The 22,074-nt window shown below is 36.8% G+C and overlaps 1 protein-coding gene across 1 annotated transcript in view; it reads right to left on the reverse strand.

The window, feature by feature from the left end:
* The window catches only part of C2H11orf58 (chromosome 2 C11orf58 homolog), a 39,007-nt gene extending 35,587 nt beyond the window's left edge, over nucleotides 1–3,420 (reverse strand). The window contains exon 1 of the mRNA NM_001244873.1: nucleotides 3,227–3,420. Coding sequence (NP_001231802.1) covers nucleotides 3,227–3,289 — 63 coding nt within the window. The 5' untranslated portion in view covers nucleotides 3,290–3,420. The remainder of the gene's footprint in view (nucleotides 1–3,226) is intronic.
* Between the last annotated feature and the right edge of the window lie 18,654 nt (nucleotides 3,421–22,074).

The raw sequence follows: 22,074 nt of genomic DNA on the forward strand, positions 1-22,074 counted from the left end.
CTGAACCAGGCCACGGATCAAACCTACATCCTCATGGATGCTAGTCAGATTCATTTCTACTGAGCCATGACGGGAACTCCAATATAATTTAAAAAGAAAAAAAAAAGTACTAGTGAAACTTCTGATTTTCACTAAATCACCTGTTCCATGGACTTAGCATTTAACATCTTAGTTTTAATTCTTCACCTACACAGTCTTCTTTGAAAGACTGAGACTCTAACACCTAAGAATTGCATAGTTTTTACAACTTACAAATCACGTTTCATTTAATTCTTTCAAGAGTCCATCTAATAAATAATGACATGAGGCAAATAGGCTAAGTGGTTTGCTTCCATCCTTTGGCCTTAAGTCCTCTACTAGTTCCACATCATGATCAAATGAGACAGGATATATATACAGTTATAAAAATATATAGAATTGACTTAAAACAATTGCCTAAAAACAAAAACTTCTCTGCTCTGAAAGAGCAAATATTAAAAGAGCAAATATCTCCAATGCCTTTACACAAATAATCCTATCTACAATTTTTAACCCTATTTAAAAAAAAATTAAGTCCTGCTGGTTCTTTTCAGAACTTAGCATACAACAGCAAGTACCTTACCCAAGTGCTGCATTCTGAAAAGAACATAGGTGCCTGATACATTCTTAGAGATTCTTCATCAGTTACTAAAATTAACCTCACCCTCTCTCCTACTTCCTGAGAAGATGGCTTTCATTTCTCCACTCCAATCAGACCAATGAAAACACTTTAAAATTGGCCTCATTCTTAATACCCTTATTGTAGAACTGCAATCAATTTGCCTCCTCGTCAGGACACACTGTAGTTAACTCTTAGAATTCATTCCTACCATTGTCAGCATCTAGGATTGGATTCCATTGGTTTGTTACACCATTTTAACATGTGATGTCAGTGGGCAAGGAAAACTTTTGATTGTAATTTACATGCAGATGTTCATTAGAAACTGTTGACCAACTACATATCTACTTAGTTGATTTTCTATTTTTATTTTGAAAATTATTTTTCTTTTTAGGGCTGCACCTGTGCCATATGGAAGTGCCTAGGCTAGGTACTGAATAGGAACTGCAGCTGCTGGCCTACACTACAGCCACAGAATGCTGGATCTGAGCAGCACCTGTGACCTACTCTGCAGCTTGCAGCAATGTGGGATCCTTAACCCACTGAACAAGGCCAGGGATCGAATCAACATCTTCATGGATACTAGTCGGGTTCTTAACCCACTGAGCCACAAAGGGAACTCCTGATTTCCTAAATTTAGATGTATATTTTAAAATTTTGAATATATTCTTCTTAAAATATTTTAAAAACCATAAGCACTTAAAGATAACTCCCAATTACGAACAAAAGTATGAAAGAAACTGACAAAAAAAAAAAATCACTAGGGAGTTCCTGTTCTGGCTCAGTGGTTAACAAACCCAACTGGTATCCATGAGGACATGGGCTGTGGTGTGGGCCAGCAGCTACAGCTCCAATTAGACCCCTAGCCTGGGAACCTCCATGTGCCATGGGTACAGCTCTAAAAAGACAAAAAAGAAAAAGAAAAAAATGAAAAAAAATTACTAGAAGGGGGCAAATTACTGTATTGTAATAAATATAACATTAGAAACAAAATCATTTTAAGATAATGTGTGACAGTCCTAAGACCTAATCTTGAACCATCTCCTTCAAAGAGAATACTTATAGGACTGGAAAAGGTCTTGGGTCATCCAGTTTAAACTGATCACATCAGAAGCTGTAGAAATTTAATTACTTAATCCCTTTAATTTTGTTAAATTACCTAATATCACCAAGAGTTTTCTGTCAAACTAAAAGATTATTTCTGATTCTAGAAAAACAGGTGCCTGACATTCTAGCAATCAAGTTACAGTTAAATACCAGTAAGAAAACAACGTAATGGCTTTTAAAATGGCATCAAGTTACTCAAAAGCCTAGGTAAATTCCTGGTGAAATACGGGATTACCATATTAACAAGAAATTATCTCAAAGCCAGTTTTCGGGAGGAACAGAGGGCGTGAATAAATCTCACTAGACAACTATACATCCCCAAATCTTTACTCATTACTAACCTTTCTGGAGAGCTAAAATCAATTTCCTTGAAGAGGTTTACGGTAATTTAGGACCTAACCACACCACCTACCCAAAGAGCATCTCTTTTGCTACAAACAATGCACTAACAGTATTCAGTGAGCCTTTTATGGTTTGAAAAGTAAGATACTATCAAAGTGAACAGCACTATAAAAAATAAAGAACGCTACACATTCAGAAATTGAAAGCACTTTAAATAACAGAAAGAAAACCAGATGTATTCTCCTCATCCTTAACGATGAACTCTCCATGCCCCTCCTCCCCCGAATTTCCTCATCAACGTTTCCATGGCATTTATCTATTGTACGGAGTACGTAGTTTTACGTTTACTGGTTAGTGTCCATGACGCCTCTCTAGTTGCTAGTACAAATACACAGATGGCCTAGGATAGCACCATAGTTATTCATCTTTGAATTCTTAGCACCTGGCATAGCAGTAAATATTTAATGGTTTACTTTCAGGAATGAATGGTTTGCTATTTAAACCGATAAGCTGTGGGGAGAAGGAAGAGAACTCGTACTTGACATCAAAACCGGGCTTCTATGTTTCAGCGTCTCTAGTTCTCAGCACCGTGCACCAATACCAAATTATTTCCCTAGTACAATTTTTTCCGCTCAATACAGTTCTTGTTTTCTCTTAACAGTAAAGTTTAACCCTTAACAGTACATTGCAAAAATAATCCCGGTCAGAAAATCTGTCCACGTTTGCACAAAGATCTTGACTTTATCATAGGAGCATCTGAAGCGTAAAACAGGAAGGGTCTTGCCGTTTCTATTCTGAGTAGAAAGGCCCCAAAAAGAAGCTCCATCAGCTCCCAACTAGGCTAATATGGTCCCTTGACTAGGCTCTTTCACTTCACCACCAAGGTCTTTTCACTTCACCACTGAGGATTTCCCTCCTTGATTCCCCTTCGTACGCAGGCCTCTAGCTCTTAGCCTGCGGACATCTTCAAAAATTCCGACCCTAATTAATAAAACCGAACATTTCTCATTCTTCTGGACCCAACCCCTCGGCCCTCCCGCTTCAGACCACTACAGGCGCTTCCTCCTTCATCCACCCTTCCCGGCCTACCCCAACCTTCAGCAGGCCTCAACCCTCCACCACTTCGCCATTGTTATTTACATCGTCGTCTGGAGAGGCTGAACGCTTCACCCCGTGCGGATGGGACTCCCTGGCAGCACTCATAGTTGCGGAGACACCGACAAGGAATGCCGAATCCACTCGCTGTCTTCCTCAGACGCGGCGCCAGCAGCCTACAATCTGCCACCAGCCCAAGCAGCGCCACTCCAGAAGGCAAAGCCCCTCCGGGCCTTCTCCGCCAGTCGTCACCGCCGCGGCCGCTCGCCGCCTTGGAGCACTCTGGGAGTTGTAGTTTTGTTTCACTTCATACGCACCTGTACAAGAGAGATGGGTGGCGGGACTAAAACTACAACTTCCAGAAAGCCCAGCGGCCTAGCTCGCGCTGTTTGGCGGGAGTGCCCCCCGAGGCTCCGCCTTCCTCGGCTGGTGGAGGGACTTTTCCCGCGGAAGGGAATGGCGGTGAGCGTTAGCCCTTGATTTCGTCTCCACAGAAAGAGACTCAGCCTGGGTTTTCCCCATTTCACTGTGCGACGCTGCCCCATTGACAAACGCATTCGTTACAGTTAAGCACCTAGGTTTGTAATATCTGAGGTTTTATTGAGTCCTCGCGAGTACCCGCACTCCAAAACAAAAACGTTTCAGAAAAAAATATGGCTTCTACTTTTACCCTGTGAGCTCCATTGCTCGCAGGGGATTACTAAGTCGTCAATTTAGAAAATTCTCTATGAACATCTTCCTACTCATTCTCACCGAAATGAGTTCAGCTTTGGTGTTAAGTGCCAGTTAATTGGCTATTATTGAAACTAGGATCCACCTGAGGGAATTCTGTAAGCTTTCCAAACGGCTTTGTGTGAAGTGGCAGAGAACCTCTTCAACCTCGCTGTTGGTATGTAGGCTTTGCACTTTGGGGGCCTTCACTAAGTGAAGTCCATCTCTGCCATAAAGCCCTGTATCTTTTTCTTTCCATATTAAGAAATACTTTAAAAAATTGAGGTGAAATTCACATTACATTTAAAATAAACAATTTTAAAGCCTACAATTAAGTGGCACTTAGTTCATAATGCAGTGCAACCATCACCTCTAATTCCAGGACATTTTCATCACCTGGAAGGGAACATCACTTACCATTAAGCAGCCCTTCCCCCTTCCCCCTTCTCCCCACCAATCACCAGCCTGCTGGAGTTTTAATTCATGGAGTATTAATGTGTCTGAATTTTTAGCTGGACCTGAGCCTGACTGCCTTCAATCCTAACATTATGCCGGAATCCTTTTTTTCTTACTTATTCTGATGTTCAGAGTTTCGATTTATTATTTATTTTTTTTCCATGTTAGGGCTGCACTTGCGGCATTTGGAAGTTCCCAGGCTACAAGCCAAATTGGAGCTGCAGCCAGCTGCCTACACCACAGCAACGCGGGCTCTGAGCCGCCTCTGCAGCCCACGCCAAAGCTCATGGCAACACAAGGTCCTTAACCCATTAAGGGAGGCCCGGGATCAAACCCACATCCTCCCGGATACGAGTTGGGGTCTTAACCCACTGAGCCACAATGGGGAACTCCTTGATATTTTTTAGAAGCAAGAATCAGTGAGTACAGACAATACAAATCTAAAGTGTGTTTTGGTATTGAGAGCAGCCTGTGAAACTGCTTAACTATTAGCTTCTGAACTCAGCAATTACACTAGTTTGACTGCCTGTGTAGAAATAATATTACTTCCCTAGATTTCAGATGATCACTGAGCCTTTTATAGAATTTTGACTAGTGGAAGACAGTTTAATTTATGCAGTCATGCATTCAAATTTTGCTCCTTTATTTTGGAAGCAAGGAAATAACAATTCTCATTAGGATAATATGAAGGGGAAAAACCTCAGGTAGGGTCATACCAGGGAGGGGTAACTTTATCAATTAATTCTGTGGTAAGAATAAACCATAAATCAAGGAGAAGAATAAATCTATGAGGAGAAGGTATTTTTGGAGGTGGTTGCTATTTAATATTAATTAAATTGTTTAAAATATTTGGCCTAATTAACTCTATGATTCTACCAAGTTTTTGTAACTACGATGAAATAGTTAAGTCAGAGAATTGTCTAGGATAAACTATAGTTGACATCCAAAGTTGGTGAAAGTTCAGAAAAATTTAATGAGCTCGTGACGTGTCTTTTATTTCTTTACCAGAATTATTGGTACCTGGATGGCTACATCTTCGAGTTATCATAAAACAAGATTAAAAGCCAAAAAGTAACAAGGAGATAATAAAAACTGGATCATTTTTATCAGATTTTGCTCAGTTTCATATAAAGAAGGCTATAGGTAAGGATGAAGTTATGGTGTAATTGAAATGCATATGTGGCACAGACCTCAGTACTATTCTTTCTTGTTTTGTAAAAATAAGGAGAAAATACTCTTAAATACCTTCTTCGGGGTTGGGACTTTTCCATATTTTTTGTTTGTTTCTGTATCTTCTAGCACAATGCCTGACACAAAGTAGTTAAGTTTTTTGAATTAATAAAGGAAGATTGATATTATGTAATGAAATAGAGTGGTATTTAATAAGGCTCAGAAATTCAGCGGCGTCCTTTCTTTGGTAATAAAGACAAGGAGAGGAGGCTCTGTAGGATCCCTGGTGGGAATTTAAAAAAACTTGCTGAATGTAGGAACATGCCTTTCACATTTTTATATATCAATGCTTAGCATGTAGTAGGTATTTATAAATATTTGTTGAATGTATGTATTAATATCCTTCAACCACAGGGAGTCATAAGTAAGCATAATTAACAAACCTAAAGAAAAAATAAAGGCTCTGTTGCATATGCTCTGTACAAAAAAATCTGCTGTTTTATCTGAGGCTAAAAAAAATTCCTAGGGTCCTAATTATAATTTATTTATTGAATAGTCGCTATATGCTATACACTTTGCTAGGTTTTTTTAAATAATTGATTTCAAAGCTTCAGAGCAATTTGCAAGAATTTTTATTTTATAGATAATGAAGCTTAAGAAAAGTTAAATACTTGCTCATAATCATATAGCTAATGAGTAAGTGGCTAAGCTGGGTTTCAGTCCTTAAGTTTGTCTAACTCCAAAAACCCATGCACTTTCCATTGTGTCAATATAACTCAGCATTTATATAGGGTGCTTAGTATGTGTCAGGCTGTGTGCTAAATTTGAGGAAAACCAGAATAAATAATGGGTAATCCTTTACCTCAAGGAGTTTACAGCTTGTTAGAGGAAGAATTATTAAGTGGCACTAGTAAGTTACAGATAAAATGCTCTGGGAGCAGTTCATTTTAGCTGAGGAAAATTCTTCCCCAAAAGTATTTTGAGCTAGGCCTTGAAAAACAGTGGAGGCAGGGTGGGGCATATATTTAGGAATAGTTAGTATCTTGTGTGACTGAAACTTGATAAGCACAAAAGTATCATATTCTGAGACAGAACTCTATATAACTTGATCAAAGCCTTGAGTTTGAATCTCCCACTCTGTATGTTCAGGTTTGAATCATCTATTTCCATAGATTTGTAGTAACCTCCCATCCTCTGACAGTTCCCCAGTTACATCCATTTACACAACCTGGCCAGATGCATCACCTGAAAATGGAATGTAGATCCTCTACTGCTCAAAAACTTCTTGCTTGGAGTTTCCTAAATATACAGATTTAAGTTGATATAACTAAGTCTATAATTGAAGGTCTACATTCTGATTTCAGTCATCCATTCAAATATTATTTTCTACTACTGCCTTTTATTTAACTTGGTTAGTCACTATTTACAACAAAAATATGTGCTATAGTAGAGGTATGAACAAAGATGCATGTCTTACTGGCTATTCTAGACTATGAGATTCTTTTGTGTAGGAACCAAGCTTAGCACCATGACTTATTTAATTTATTTATTTATTTTTGCTTTTTAGGGCCGCACCCATGGCATATGGAGGTTCCTAGGCTAGGGGTCCAGTTGGAGCTACAGCTGCCAGCTTAGGCCACAGCCACAGCAATGCAGGATCCAAGCCGAGTCTGCAGCTTACACCACAGCTCACGGCAATGCCAGATCCTTAACCCGTTGAGTGAGACCAGGGATTGAACCCACAACCTCATGGTTCCTAGTCGGATTCAGTTCTGCTGCACCATGATGGGAACTCCATGACCTATACATAAACCATGACTAATAAATTTTGTTGTGTTAGCATATTAATTCATATGTTAATGGATGTGATCAGAGAGGAGCAAGTTTATGTGGTAAGATAAGTTTTTTTTTATTTTAGACATGTTAAAGTATTAGTGGGATACCAAGTGAAGTTGTCTGGTAGACGGTTAGAAATATGGGCTTCAAAGTTAGGAGAAAGCCATAAATTTGGAAATCACCCATCACCCAGAGATAATGGGCAAACTGAAACAGTGATTTTTTTTCACCCAGTGAACATGTAGAAGAAAGGCACTTGGAAAAAGAAAAAACAAAGAATATATAAGGGTAGAACGAGGAAGAAGAGCCTGAAATGGAAATGTAGAAGTTCCCTGGTGGCCTAGTGGTTAAAGGATCTGGTGTTGTCACTGCTGTGGTGCAGGTTCAATTACTGGCCCAGGAACTTCCACACACCATGGGCACTGTGAAAAATTCTCTTAAAAAAGATGTAGAAGTATAACAATGAGAGTTAAGTGTCACCGAAGCCAAGGGACAAATACTTGAAGAATGTGTTCAACTGTGGGAGACAGGAGATGAAACTTATCTTGAAGCTGATTTTAAAGGTGTAATATAAAGGGAACTGTAGCCTACCATGGAATTCAAGACAAGGTATAAAAAAAATATTTGTGGGTTGATGATAAGTTAATTCCTATTCTGTCCATAGCACGTACAAATTTGCCACAGTGCTACTGTAATTTAAAATTGGGTGGGAGTTCCCGTCGTGGCGCAGTGGTTAACGAATCCGACTAGGAACCATGAGGTTGCGGGTTCGGTCCCTGCCCTTGCTCAGTGGGTTAACTATCTGGCGTTGCCGTGAGCTGTGGTGTAGGTTGCAGACTCGACTCGGATCCCACGTTGCTGTGGCTCTGGTGTAGGCCGGTGGCTACAGCTCCGATTCAACCCCTAGCCTGGGAACCTCCATATGCCGCGGGAGCGGCCCAAGAAATAGCAACAACAACAACAAAAAAGACAAAAGACAAAAAAAAAAAAAAAATTGGGTGACAAATATTGGCTTGTTTTTTATATATTCAGAAAATACAGAATGAAAAGAAAGATGAAAATGCATTTTCTTGTAAAATTGCTTCAATATGGAGTTCCTGTTGTGGCACAGTAGGTTAAGAATCTGACTGCAGTGGCTTAGGTCACTGTGGAGGCAAGCGTTCCATCCCCATCCTGGGAACTTCCATATGCCGCCATTAAAAAAAAAAATTGCTTCAATAAAATTGTTGTAGATACATATCTTCTAATCTAGTCATAAGATCTCTATACATAAAGCAAAAATATTCCAATAGTTATTGTCAATGAGAGCTTATGAGTTTAAATCAATAGGTGATAGGTGATATCTTTCTTTCTTTTTTTTTTTTTAGGGAAAAAGTGAATGAGAACATTCTAGTGTTTTTTTTTTCCAAAATCACTTTGCTGTTCTTAGCAATTATAAAAGTAGTATGTCAATATGAGGCTAAATTATGGTAATCCATACAGTGTGGCCAGCCATACACCATGTAGCCATTAAAAAGAAAGAGGAAGCTCTGCAGGTACTGATATGGGACAATCTTTAAAATATATTGTAGAATAAAAAAAAGCAAAGTAGGAGTTCCCATTGTAGCTCAGCAGTAATGAACCCGACTAGTACCAATGAGGACTCAGGTTTGATCCCTGACCCCGCTCAGTGGGTTAAGGATCTGGCATTGCTGTGAGCTGAGGTATAGACCGACAACTGTAGCTCAGATTTGACTTCTAGTCTGGGAACTTCCATATGCTGCGGGTACGGCCCTAAAAAAAAAAAAAAAAAAAAAGCAAAGTGGAGAAGGTGTATATATTACACTATATTTTTATTAAAAATATAAAAAAGAATTAATGTATGCATCAAATATTTCCACAAAGATACTTAAGAAATAACATAATGTTTGTAGACTCCACGCTTATGGTGATGGCTTGGAGGCTGAGGTGCCCTGATAGCAGGGAGACTTTCCACCATACTTTTTATCTTATCATATTAAAAATTAACCATAAACTAATACATGAGTAAATAAAATTGGATTTTAAAAAACAATCACAAAGGTAAGCAAACTTAACACCAAGGTAAAACAACCCTTTGCAGAAAATGTGGAAAGTAAAGAGGGAATAAAAATCACCCTCTCTCAGTGCCATAGTTGTGAGGTAGCTAGTTAACATCTAAATGTAATCCCTTCTCGTTTGTTTTTTCTTACGGGATATACATTTTGTTTTCAGTATTATTAAAGGTTATATTTTAATTTTTTCTCTAATCAAGATTAAAACTGTGTATTAGTATCTCTTGACTTTCCTGTCAGATGTGGAAAGAATTTAATACCTTTCCTTTTGCCCTATTCTTCCTTCCCTCTCTTCCAGATAATATAATTTAGGATTTAGGTACAGATTTTTGTAATTGCATCAATTTTTGTATTACAAATATTTTCCATCAATAATATTTTTGCATATGCCTTTAGGCTTCTTTGTTTTTTTTTGTTTGTTTGTTTGTTTGTTTGTCTTTTTGCCATTTTTTGGGCCGCTCTCGCGGCATATGGAGGTTCCCAGGCTAAGGGTTGATCGGAGCCATAGCCACAAGCCTTCGCCGGAGCCACAGCAACTCGGGATCTGAGCTACATCTGCAACCCACACCACAGCTCACAGCAATGCCAGATCTCTAACCCACTGAGCAAGGCCAGGGATCAAACCCATGACCTCATGGTTCCTAGTCGGATTCGTTAACCACTGAGCCACGACGGGAACTCCAGCCTTTAGGCTTTTTAAATAATAGATTTATTGAGATATAGTACACACATACCTCATAATTCACCTATTTAAAGTACACAATTAAATTTTTTAAATATAGTCACAGAGTTGTGCAGTTATCACCACAATCAATTTTATCATCCTCAAAAGAAGCCCTATATCCATAAGCAGTCTCTCTGTTTTCCTTCCACTTCCCCCGGCCATAGGCAACCACTAACCTATTGATTTGCCTATTCTAGCCATTTCATATAAATGGAATCATACAATATGTGTTCTCTTGGGATTGGTTTAATTTAGCATAATGTTTTCAAGGCTTATCCATATTGTGGCATGTATCAGTACTTTATTCCTTTTTTTATAGCTGAGTAAAATGCCATCATGTGGATATACCACATTTTGTTTATTCATTCATCACTTCATGTGCATTTGGGTTGTTTCCACTGTTTGACTATTATGAATAATGATGTTATGAACATTTATGTACAAGTTTTTGTGTGAACAAGTTTTTAGTTCTCTTGGGTTTATGTCTGGGAGTAGAATTGCTGGGTCGTGAGATTACTCAGTGGTTATCTTTTGGAGAAACTGTCAGACTGTTTTCCAAGGTGACTCCATCATTCTACATTCTCACCAGCAATGTATTAAGGGTCCAATTTCTCCATATCCTGGCCAATACTTGTTATTATCTGTCTTTTTGATTATAACTATCCTAATGGATGTGAAGTTACCTTCAGTTTTGAAACCAAATCTTTGAGTTGTTTTGTGATAAAAGATGAAATGTGCAGGGAGTTCCTGTTGTGGCTCAGCGGGTTAAGAACCCAATATAGTGTCTGTGAGGATGTGGGTTTTTTCCCTGGCCTTTCTCAGTGGGTTAAGGGTCTGGTGTTCCTGCAAACTGCTGCGTAGGTCGCAGATGCAGCTCAGATCCGGCATGGCTGTGGCTATGCTGTAGGCCAGCAACTACAGCTCCGATTCAGCCCTTAGCTTGGGAGCTTCCATATGCCGCAGGTGGGGCCTTAAAAAAAACAAAACACCAAGTATATCAATGGCTATGAATACTAATTTAATGTCTTTATATTAAAGTCTTGAGAGATATAAAAATTTGTACCAATGGCTCTCAATCTTTAGTGTACATTAGAATCACCTGGAAGATTTTTTTTGTGAAAACTTTTATTGTTGTTTCCCTTGGTGGGACCAGGACATATCAGAAGATTCTGTAGCAAGTTTCTGGATGCTGCTGCTAGTCTGAGGACCACATTTTTAGAGCCAGTGATTTGACAAACATGTTGATAATGCTTCCTCTGTGCCCAGTTTCTTCATTAAGTGTTTTATATGTTAATTTATATTATCTTATTTTACAGGTGAGGAAATTGAGGCATGTAAAGGTTAATAACATGTTCAAGATCACATATCTAAAAATAGTAGAGCTAATGGCTTGCTCTGGCTCTAATGATTATGTTCTTAATCAGTATGTTATGCTGCTACCTGTAGAGTTAATTCACATATGGTATATATGATGTTTATTGAGTGAAAACTTGCAAATAATATCCTACAGATTTGGGCTTCTTAGTTCTAAGAAGTAATTGTTCTCTTTCAAGACAATAGTCTAAAGGAGTTCCCGTCATGGCGCAGTGGTTAACGAATCCGACTAGGAACCATGAGGTTGCGGGTTCGATCCCTGGCCTTGCTCAGTGGGTTAACGATCCGGCGTTGCTGTGAGCTGTGATGTACGTTGCAGATGCAGCTCGGATCCTGCGTTGCTATGCCTCTGGCATAGGCTGGTGGCTACAGCTCCGATTAGACCCCTAGACTGGGAACCTACATATGCCGCGGGAGCGACCCAAGAAATGCCAAAAAAAAAAAAAAAAAAAAAGACAATAGTCTAAAAAATCAAGGATTCCCTCACTGTGCTTGTGTCTAGTAGTTAATTCATTCATTACTGTGTCCAGTAATTATTAAAATATGTTTATATTTTTATGTTTATACTCTATTTTTTTTTTAAGGCCCTCACCCTCGGCATATGGAAGTTCCCAGGCTAGGGATCCAATTGGACCTGTAGCTGATGGCCTACACCACAGCCACAGCTACAGCCACAGCCACGCAGGATCTGAGCCATGTCTGCAACCTACACCACAGCTCACAGCAATGCCAGATATGAAACCTGCATCCTCATGGATGCTGGTCAAATTTGTTTCTGCTGAGCCATAACAGGAGCTCCTATACCTTATGTTTTATATAATGTAGGACTACTGCGAATTATAATTTTTATAATAGGAAGTATTGTTGACTATCTAAGTAGTGGTATGACTGTAGAGTGTCACTGAAATTCTTTGGGCTTCAGTTTCTTCATCAAACTATGCCTCTATGATTTGGTTATAGTCACTCCATTGTCATATTCAGAATGATGACAGTTGTTTTTCAGCTAAGGAGGGGAATTTAGTTCAGTAAATGGAGTTTTCTTAGTTTTAAGATTTTTCTCAGTTTTCTCATCTTTAGAAAGTTACTGATAGGAAAACAGAGTTGGTCATGCTTTGTTTGACAACTTATTTCTTTATGGATATTTGTTATCGTGATTGTGATTTTATGTTAAATTACTCAATTTCTTTATACAGTTTTTCCTATTTTGCGTATCAGTATTTCATGATGTTTTATAATATATTATTGTTTCATTATTTAAACTAGTCTGAAGTTTCTAAAGTTTGTACTACCTCAAATATTTTGTAATATACCTTAATTATATATACATTAAGTTCAGAACACTTTGCCTAACATTTCTAGGGGACGTGTCAGAAAAAGACCCTATGTTTTCTGCCTTCAAGACATTTAAATTGTAATTGTAATAGTTTTAGTTAGTTTACTAATTAGTAAAATATATCGGGAAAATTTGTCAAAGACTTGGAAATAGACAAAAAAAAAAAAAAAAAGACACTGGTTTCTTTTCAAGGGAATTTTTGAATTTCTAGGGACCCTAAAGATTTATCTGACTTCAAATGAGTGTGTGCTTTTGATCATCTTTGATTGACTAGGCTATTTTACAACTCTATAAGGATACAAGTTGAAATTGTAGAAAACTGAGAACAATGCAGATGATTCCTATTCTTGACAATGCAAAAGGATTTTTTTTTCCCCAGTAGAGAATATAAATCTCTGTAAGTCAAGTTCTATTGGTTTTCTTGCTGATTTTCTTGTTAATTAATAAGTTAAATAAAATCCCTGGCACTTAACATTTTGACTTAATGGTTGCTGTTTTGTTTTGTTTTGTTTTGTATGAGAGTCATGATTTCCATTTTGCAAGTTAATACTTTAGAATAATTCTAAAGTGCACATATAGTTAAATATAAGCACATATGTGTGTGTGTGTGTGTATATATATATATATATATATATATACACCTGAATTTTAAGTGCTTATATGTTGTGCTAAAAAGTAATAAATAGCACTTTTTAATTGAGTAACTTTTTCCCTTATTAAAAACAATCCATGTACACATAATATATTCATAAGCAAGAAGAAAATTTGAAAAAAAATTTATGATCTCACCACCCAGAAGTAATAAGCACTGTTATGATCTTGGAATACGGTGTTTCAGACTTATATTTTGTGTTTATTTAATTTTTTTCTAAAATAGAATAGCACTGTATACCATATTGATTTAAATGATTTAAGCCTTTTTTTTTTAAACTTAAGAGTACATAAATGAGCACCTCTTTGACATTTAGTTTTGAAGATTGTATTTTAGCATTTCTAAGGCGGGGAGCTAACAAAGCTTCTTGTTAGCTATTTTAGTTCTAATACCTTTGTAGGTGACATGTCATTATTTTTAAAATGAAAGGATATTATTAAATAGGCATATGAAATTACCAATTACAGAAGAAATGAAAGCATTAAAGTTTTAATACTTTAAATTATAAGAGGTGGTCATTCTGTATGGGATCTCAAAAGTCTATACATATTGCCGTGATGAACAAAATCTTTTTTTTTTAATTTGTTTTTGTTCGTTTTGTTTTAAAAAAGAAGATGGGATGGAGGTTATAGGGAGGCTAAGGGTGGGGAAGAGTCCAAGACTACAAAGACAACGAAGCCTGGAAAATCAGTATAGCAACCAGTCTTATCCCAGCTGTTAACATTTAAAAAGCCCTTTCAAGGACTAAAGAAATAAAGGCTACAAATGTCTGTAGCTGCAAATGGCTTTTATACTTTTGAACCTGTTATGAAAGCTTTTCTTAGAACTGTCTTTCCTCCCCCTCCTCCAAAACAAAATAGTTAAAAAAAAAGAGAGAAAGATTAAACAGGAAAGGACCAGACATAAAGGATGTCACCACAGCTTATTTTAAATTTCTGAGCAAGAAGAACAGCTTTTCTTAAACAAACAAACAAACAAACAAAAACCCAAAGAGGAAGAATTGCCATATTTCAAAGTCTGAAGGAAAGAAAAAGAAAAATGGTTGTATCCTTGAATATTGTGAACTGCTGGTAGCTCAAATGTAGGTCATTTCTAACAGGAATCAACACTTAAAAAAAACGTTTTTTGTTATGGTTAATATAGGAATCAACACTTTTTGATTTTGTTGCTATTAAACTAGTTTATGAACAATTTACAAAAAGAGAAGAGAGGCAATGTGTATTGAGACTATTCTTTAAAAATACAATATCTGGTTGAACACAAATGTATGTTTTCATAAAGAGTAAGTTTTAAAAAATGTTCAAAGGACGTGGATTGCTAATTCTTATAAAGTTCCTCACCAGTAGGCCAAGTATGACTTTCCTTCTTTGTTTTGTCAGTTATTCGTTATTTCAAGTGAAACGAAAGAATGAATGAATGGCTAACATTCAGTGACTTGCAATTTTTTTTTTTTTTCTTTTAAGCATTATAAACCATCAAGACTGTAGAGGGACTCCAAGTCTCTCTAATGGAGTTTACTTAATAAAAAGTCCTTCAATGTAATATGGAGTTCTGGATTTTAGTCCCATCACTGCTATTAATTTAAACACAGCTATGTCACCTAACCTGTCTTAGAGCCAAACTTGTTGATTGTTTATTCTATCTCCAAAGCTCTGTAATTCTGTGAATTTAAAAAACGTGAGTGTTAAGGATAAAATCCTCTTTAAAAAGCAAATCTCAAGTTAAAAAGATTCCTAAGTTATAAATGATATCTTAATTTAACTTGTAACATAAAACAAAATTTTAGTGTACCACAGAATTTTATTTTTTGGGTGTTTTTATTGAAATATAAAAAACATACAGAAAAGTGCACAAATTGAAAATGTGTAGTTCAGTTGTCACAAAACGAATGTATCTATGTGACCACTGCCCAGGTCAAGAAATAAATCATTATAAGTGCCCCTTATGTTTTTTCCTTCCCTCCCAATTATTACTTTCTCTCCCTTCCTAGGTAGCTATATTGACTTTTAAGAACATAAATTAATTTCCCTTTTTTTGAATTTTATTTAAATAGAACATACAGTATATATTATTTTATATCTAGCTTCTTTTATATAATATTTTATTTGTGAGAATCACTACTATCATTATGTAGCATTATTTCTATATGGTGCTATGTGGTTCTATATGGTATGTTTTCATATAAATCCATTATATGAATTTACCTGTTAATGGGTATATGGGTCATTTCTAGTTTTGGGCTGTTGTAAATAATGCTGCTATAACATTTGTATATGTTGTCTGATATAATTGTGCATGCATTACTGTTATGTATATGCTTAGGAATAGAAACTAATGTCAAAAAATTGTACAAAGTACATGTGCCAATTTATACTCCCACTTGCTCAAACCATAACATTTTAAGTTCCTTTATGATTATTGGAATGAAATGATAACTATTATGAAGTATTTGAGCTTTTACAGGAGAAAAATGATATATGGATATGGTGTAAGCTTACTAATGCCTATTTTTGAAAATGTCATAACCCTACTCTTTGGCAATCAGGACTCTGGAATTTCTCAGTGCTTATCATTTGATAAAAAGCAATGGATTTTTTTTTTTTTTGCCAATTTTTGTTTGCTCAGAGAACTCAGAGTAGTTGGAGAAAAGTAAAACTTCAAAATAATTGAACCACTGTTTTCATTTTCGTTTTTACTCCCTTGGCTAAACAATTAATTTATAATAATAAATTCCTTTAGCTGTTCTTGGATATATAGTACTTTCTGCTTTGAGCAGAGAGATAATTAGCATTTATTATCTATTCCTATGGTGATATTTCTGTCCTTTTTTTTCTAATCTTATTGAAAGTACGCATTTTTAGACATTGCTTCTATAGGCTATCCACCACAATGCATCAATCAAAAGATATATCTTTGGTGGAAAGCAAACATGACAACTAAATTAGAGAAATCTGTAATTAGGGCTAAAGGGTTTAGATGCTAGTGTTCTGATTTTTTTGTTCTGTTTTTAATTCAATTCTGTAAAATAGATTTTCCTCAATCAAAGCATTAAAAAAATCCAGGGATCCTAGATGATGATGGTTTGAATTGATGTAGAAAGTACTAAATAAAAGTAGAAGATCAAGAGGATGCAATGAAATCAAATATTTGAAAGTATGCAGTAAAATTTATGGTGTTACCATGATCATGAACATTATCACCATAAGGAGAATTTGGTTTTTTGTAAAGAGAGGAGGAATGAACAGTTTACATACAGTGAACTCTATTAAAGTGGGCCCAGTGCTGTACTATAGAAATATAAAGTGAATTACAAATGTGTTATGTATGCAGTTTTAAAAATGTTAGTCACACTAGAAAAAGTAAAAAAAAAAAAGGTGAAATTAATATTAATAGTATGTTTTATGAAAACCAATATATCCAAAGTGATACCATTTTGACATATAATCAATATAAAAAAATTGAGAAATTTAACATTATTTATTTATACTGAGTTTTCAAAGATCCAGTGTGTACTTTACACTACAACACATTTCAGTAGGGGCTAGTCACATTTCCAGTAGCCCAATAATCCACAGGTTGCTCTTGGCTACCATATTGGACAACACAGGTTTGAGGTTTTCTATGATAGAATGGAGAGTGTTCCATGCTGTACATACTGGACATAATTTTCTCATGCTTTTAGCAATATTCTGCTGTAATGTATACTAATAGTGGGTTTTTTGTACATGTTTGAGATATAGGACTTTGAGTTTCTGAAATAAATAAGAACTCAGAACTCTACTATTGAAATTCATTTTTAAAAAACCTTTTCAACAGGAATATTTTGCCAGAGTTTAAATGACAATTTTTTTTTTTTTTTGTCTTTTTGTCTTTTTGTTGCTGTTATTGTTGCTATTTCTTGGGCCGCTCCCGCGGCATATGGAGGTTCCCAGGCTAGGGGTTGAATCGGAGCTGTAGCCACCGGCCTACGCCAGAGCCACAGCAACTCGGGATCCGAGCCGCGTCTGCGACCTACAGGCAACGCCGGATCGTTAACCTGCTGAGCAAGGGCAGGGACCGAACCCGCAACCTCATGGTTCCTAGTCGGATTCGTTAACCACTGCGCCACGACGGGAACTCCCTAAATGACAATTTTTAAATCAGAACCTTGAAACCTCTAGGAGTCTGGTATATTCTGAAGTAATTTTCATACTAATGAGCAGCAGCAAGATACTCATTTGGCAGAATGAAAAGACCCATGGAAATTAAGAGACACAACATTCAGAACAATTGATAGGTAAATATAAAATATATGATATATATAAGGTATATATAATAATTGCGAAATTTTTATGAAGGAAGAACAATGAACTTGACTGATTATATGAAAATAATTTCGCTATAAATTGAATGTTTATGTCCTCCCCAGTTCATATGCTGAAAGCTAATCCCTGATGTGATGTTATTTGGAACTAGACTCTTTGGGAGATGATTAGGTCTTGAGGGCAGAGCCCTCATGGATGATAGTAGTGTTCTTTTAAAAGAGATCACAAGAGCTCCCTTGACTCTTCCACCATGTGAGGACACAGCAAAAAGACAGCCATCTGTGAACTAGGAAGTGGGTTCTCACCAGACACCAATCTGGTAGGGCCATGATCTTGGATTTCCCAGCCTCTATAACTGGGAGAAATATATATTTGTTGTTTAAGCCAACTAGTCTATGGTATTTTTTTATAGTAGTCCAAATGGACTAAGACAGACTTTGAAAGTTTAGTATAGTAACTTCAGGGAAGGTGGAAATCAAAGAAAATTCAGTGGAAGCTTTTTTTTTTTTTTTTTTTTTTTTTTTGTCTTTTCTAGGGCCGCACCCACAGCATATGGAGGTTCTCAGAATAGGGGTCTAATCGGAAATGTAGCCTCGGCCTACACCGGAGCTACAGTAATGCGGGATCCCAGCTGCCTCTGCAACCTACACCACAGCTCAAGGCAACGCTGGATCCTTAACCCATTGAGCAAGGCCAGGATCAAACCCTCATGGTTCCGGGTCAGATTCGTTAACCACTGAGCTGTGACAGGAACTCCGAAACAGATTTTTTTTTTTTTTCTGAAACAGTGCTATAAATGAGGTCTTGTTATCTAGGATCTATTTGAACTATAACTAAAATATTTGTCATTTGAGGTAATAAATACTATTGTAATGCTAAAAGTTAAAAAAATTTATATTTTTTTAGTTTTTAGTATTTTTGAAAATTTGGTAGCATTCTTTTTTCTAAAGAAGGAGATATAGAGGAAGGAGATATATGATGACATAGTTAAGGACTAAATGGTTAATGATAGAGGTTAATTTTTTGTCATTGAAATTTAAATATATATTCACAAGTAGACAGAATAGTGAGTATTGATACTTTGTGTTTAATAGGGAAGTAAAAGTTGTTGGCAAAGAAAAGTTGGATCAAAATTTCCTTCACCAGTTATCAGGTGAGTAAGATGGTTTGAGTAGCTTTGATTTCAGTTCTGGAGAGTGGAAGGAGATGGAGGTAGTATGTAGTTGTGACAGTGTGGACTGCATTGATTCATGAACTGAGTAAATTGACACATGGCTAAATGCTTTATAGGCAAGAAATTAAGTTCTAGAAGTAGACAGTATAGGACTCCTGGGTTTGATTATTTTATCTTTTATCTGTGGTTATTATTAACTGTAGATAATTTGCTTGTTTCTTCAAAATTATATGAATTTTTATTTTGCATGAATTTTAGAGAGTTATTGGCTGTTGCAAAAACTTATAATAAACTTTTAAGGACAAAGTATGATTCCCTAAGAAAGTTTATTTTAAATGTATTATACATATGAAATAAAACTTTTTATGTTGTGAAGTAAATTTTTTATGTAATGTATAATAGAGGACCATTTGTCTATGTTTTCAAATTTTTCTTTAAAAACAGCGAGTTCCCATTGTGGCTCAGTAGGTTAAGAACCTGACCAGTATCCATGAGGATGCGGTTCAATCCCTGGCTCTGCTCAATGGGTTAAAGATCTGGCTTTGCCACAAGCTGTGGTGTATGTCGCAGATGCAGCTTGGATCCTGTTTTGCTGTGGCTGTGGTGGAGGCTGGCAGTGCAGCTCCAATTCAGCCCCTGGCCTGGGAACTTCCACATACCGCAGGTGTTGCCTTAAAAAAAAGAAAAAAATTTTTTCTTTAAAAACTAAAACAATTACATAAAAGACTTTGACATATGCTTTGTGTCCCACTGTTTTATGTATATTCCTTTCTTATATAAGGTTGTAAGTGGTTGCAAAAGTTTTTAATGGTATTTTTGGCCAGTTGGTGGATAATTTCTTAGGTATATTTTTGGGTGGGGTTATCAGCATAAAGTAATGTGGTCTAGCATAAAAGCCTGAATCAGAAATCAGATAGCCTGGGTCATTGTGGTCCTGTCATTTATTATGATGTGTCCTTGGGTAAATCATTTGTCTTTTTATCTCAGTTTTTACATGGGTAAAATGAGAGGTCCAGACTAGATAATTTCTAAGATCTTTTAAGGTAGGGACATGATATAGTGGAAAGAATATTGGTTTAGAATCAGACACATCTGTTTTCATTTATTCAGCAAATATTTATTGAGAGCTGTATTGTGCAAGGCACTAAGAAATATTAATTGACAATATAAATAAATTAACTAGTTGGTTTCTACCTTTATGGAGCTTTTTATTTTTATTTTTTTTGTCTTTTTGCCATTTCTTGGGCCACTGCCTCAGCATATGGAGGTTCCCAGGCAAGGGGTCCATTCAGAGCTGTAGCCACCAGCCTACACCAGAGCCACAGCAATGTGGGATCCGAGCAGCATTTGCAACCTACACCACAGCTCATGGCAATGCCAGATCCTCAACCCACTGAGCAAGGTCAGGGATCGAACCTGAAACCTCATGGTTCCTAGTCGGACTCGTTAACCACTGAGCCACCACGGGAACTCCTTTATGGAGCTTTTGATAGACAACAAAAAGACAAATTCATAAAACAATTACAAAATATAATAAGGGCTGTAAGGAAACAAAGGATTCTTAACAGTGTGGCTTGGGACAGTTTCTTTGAGGTAGTGACTCAGGATGAGAAGGAGCTAGTTAGATAATAATAGGGAAGTGTTTTAGGTAGAGGGAACGGTATCTGGAAAGACCTTGAAACCAGAAAGAACTGGAGTTCCTGTTGTGGCTCAGTGGATTAAAAATTTAATGTAGTCTCTGTGAGGATGCGCATTCGATCCCTGGCCTCACTCAGTGGATTAAAGATCCTGCGTTGCTGTGGTGTAGGTCGCAGATGAGGCTCTGGATCCTGCATTGCCATGGTTGTGGTGTAGGCCAGCAGCTGCAGCTCCGATTCAATCCTATCCCTAGTCTAGTAACTTCCATATGCCCTGGAGGGTTGGGTTTTTTAAAGAGAAAAAGAAAGAAACTAGAAAGAACTTAGTGTGTTCTGGGAGCTGAAAGAAGAGCATTGTGAATTAAAGTGTAGTGAAAAGGTGGGAAAGTGGCATAAAATGAGGTTGGAAAGATAGGCAAGATTTTATAGATCGTGATATAGAGTTTGGATTTTATCCTAAGCGCAGTGGTAAGCCATTGCAGGGTTTTTAGCAGAAGAGTGATTGACTTGATGTTTTAAGAAACTCATTCTTATTGCAGTATGAAGGGTGGATTAAAGTAGGTTTAGGAGTAGAAGTGAAGCTTTTTCAGAGTCTAAGTGAGAAATAATGAGGACTTGAATTAAAGTGATATGGTGGAGGTGGAGAAATGTGGAAAAATTTAGGATATATTTTGGAATTAGAAACAGCAGAATTTGCTGATGGATTGCATATTGGGGATGATGGAAAGGAAGGAATAAAAGATGATTCTTAGATTTCTGACTTGAACAACCTGTAGAATTTCTCTTTACTCAGGGGAAGATGAACAGATGGGTGAGTAGGTATCTTGATTTCTTTTTTGGTTTCACCTAGATGTTTTTTAGATCACCTAGATGTTTAGGTGATGATGTCAAGAAAGAGTAGGTGATTAAATATTCAAATGTGAAATTCATATAAGTTAGGGCTAGAGATAAATATCTGGACATCATCAGCATAAGAATAGTATTTAAATCCATGGAAATGGATGGAATATTCCAGAAAAAGAAATAAGTTTCAGGGTACTCTGGCTTGAGAATGAAGAACTCCAGAACTTTCAAGTCAGGTAGAAGAGGTAGATTCAACAGTAGAGGCTAAGAGATAGTGGCTAGTGAGGATCAAACAAGAGAGAATGGCATTTGTAGGTAAAGAGGTCAGTGTTTCAAGGAGGGACGTGTTGATTGTATTGAATGCTGATAAGAAATGCAATTAAGATGAGCCCAGAGAAATGACCTTTGGATTTGGCCACATTTATTTTTTTTGTTGTTGGTTTAAAAAAATTTTTTTTCTTTCTAGGGCCACACCTGCGGCTTCCAGGCTAGTGGTCAAATTGGAGCTGTAGCTGCTGGCCTACACCATGGCCAGAGCTATGCCAGATCCTAGCTGCCTCTGCACCACAGCTCACAGCAATGCTGGGTCCTTAACCCACTGAGAGGC

This window comes from Sus scrofa, chromosome 2 (genome assembly GCF_054392235.1).
Source record: "Sus scrofa isolate SSC_HxYL_T2T_F1_AM1 chromosome 2, Sscrofa_HxYL_maternal_Yorkshire_Landrace_v2.0, whole genome shotgun sequence".
In the NCBI taxonomy this organism is placed as follows: domain Eukaryota; kingdom Metazoa; phylum Chordata; class Mammalia; order Artiodactyla; family Suidae; genus Sus; species Sus scrofa.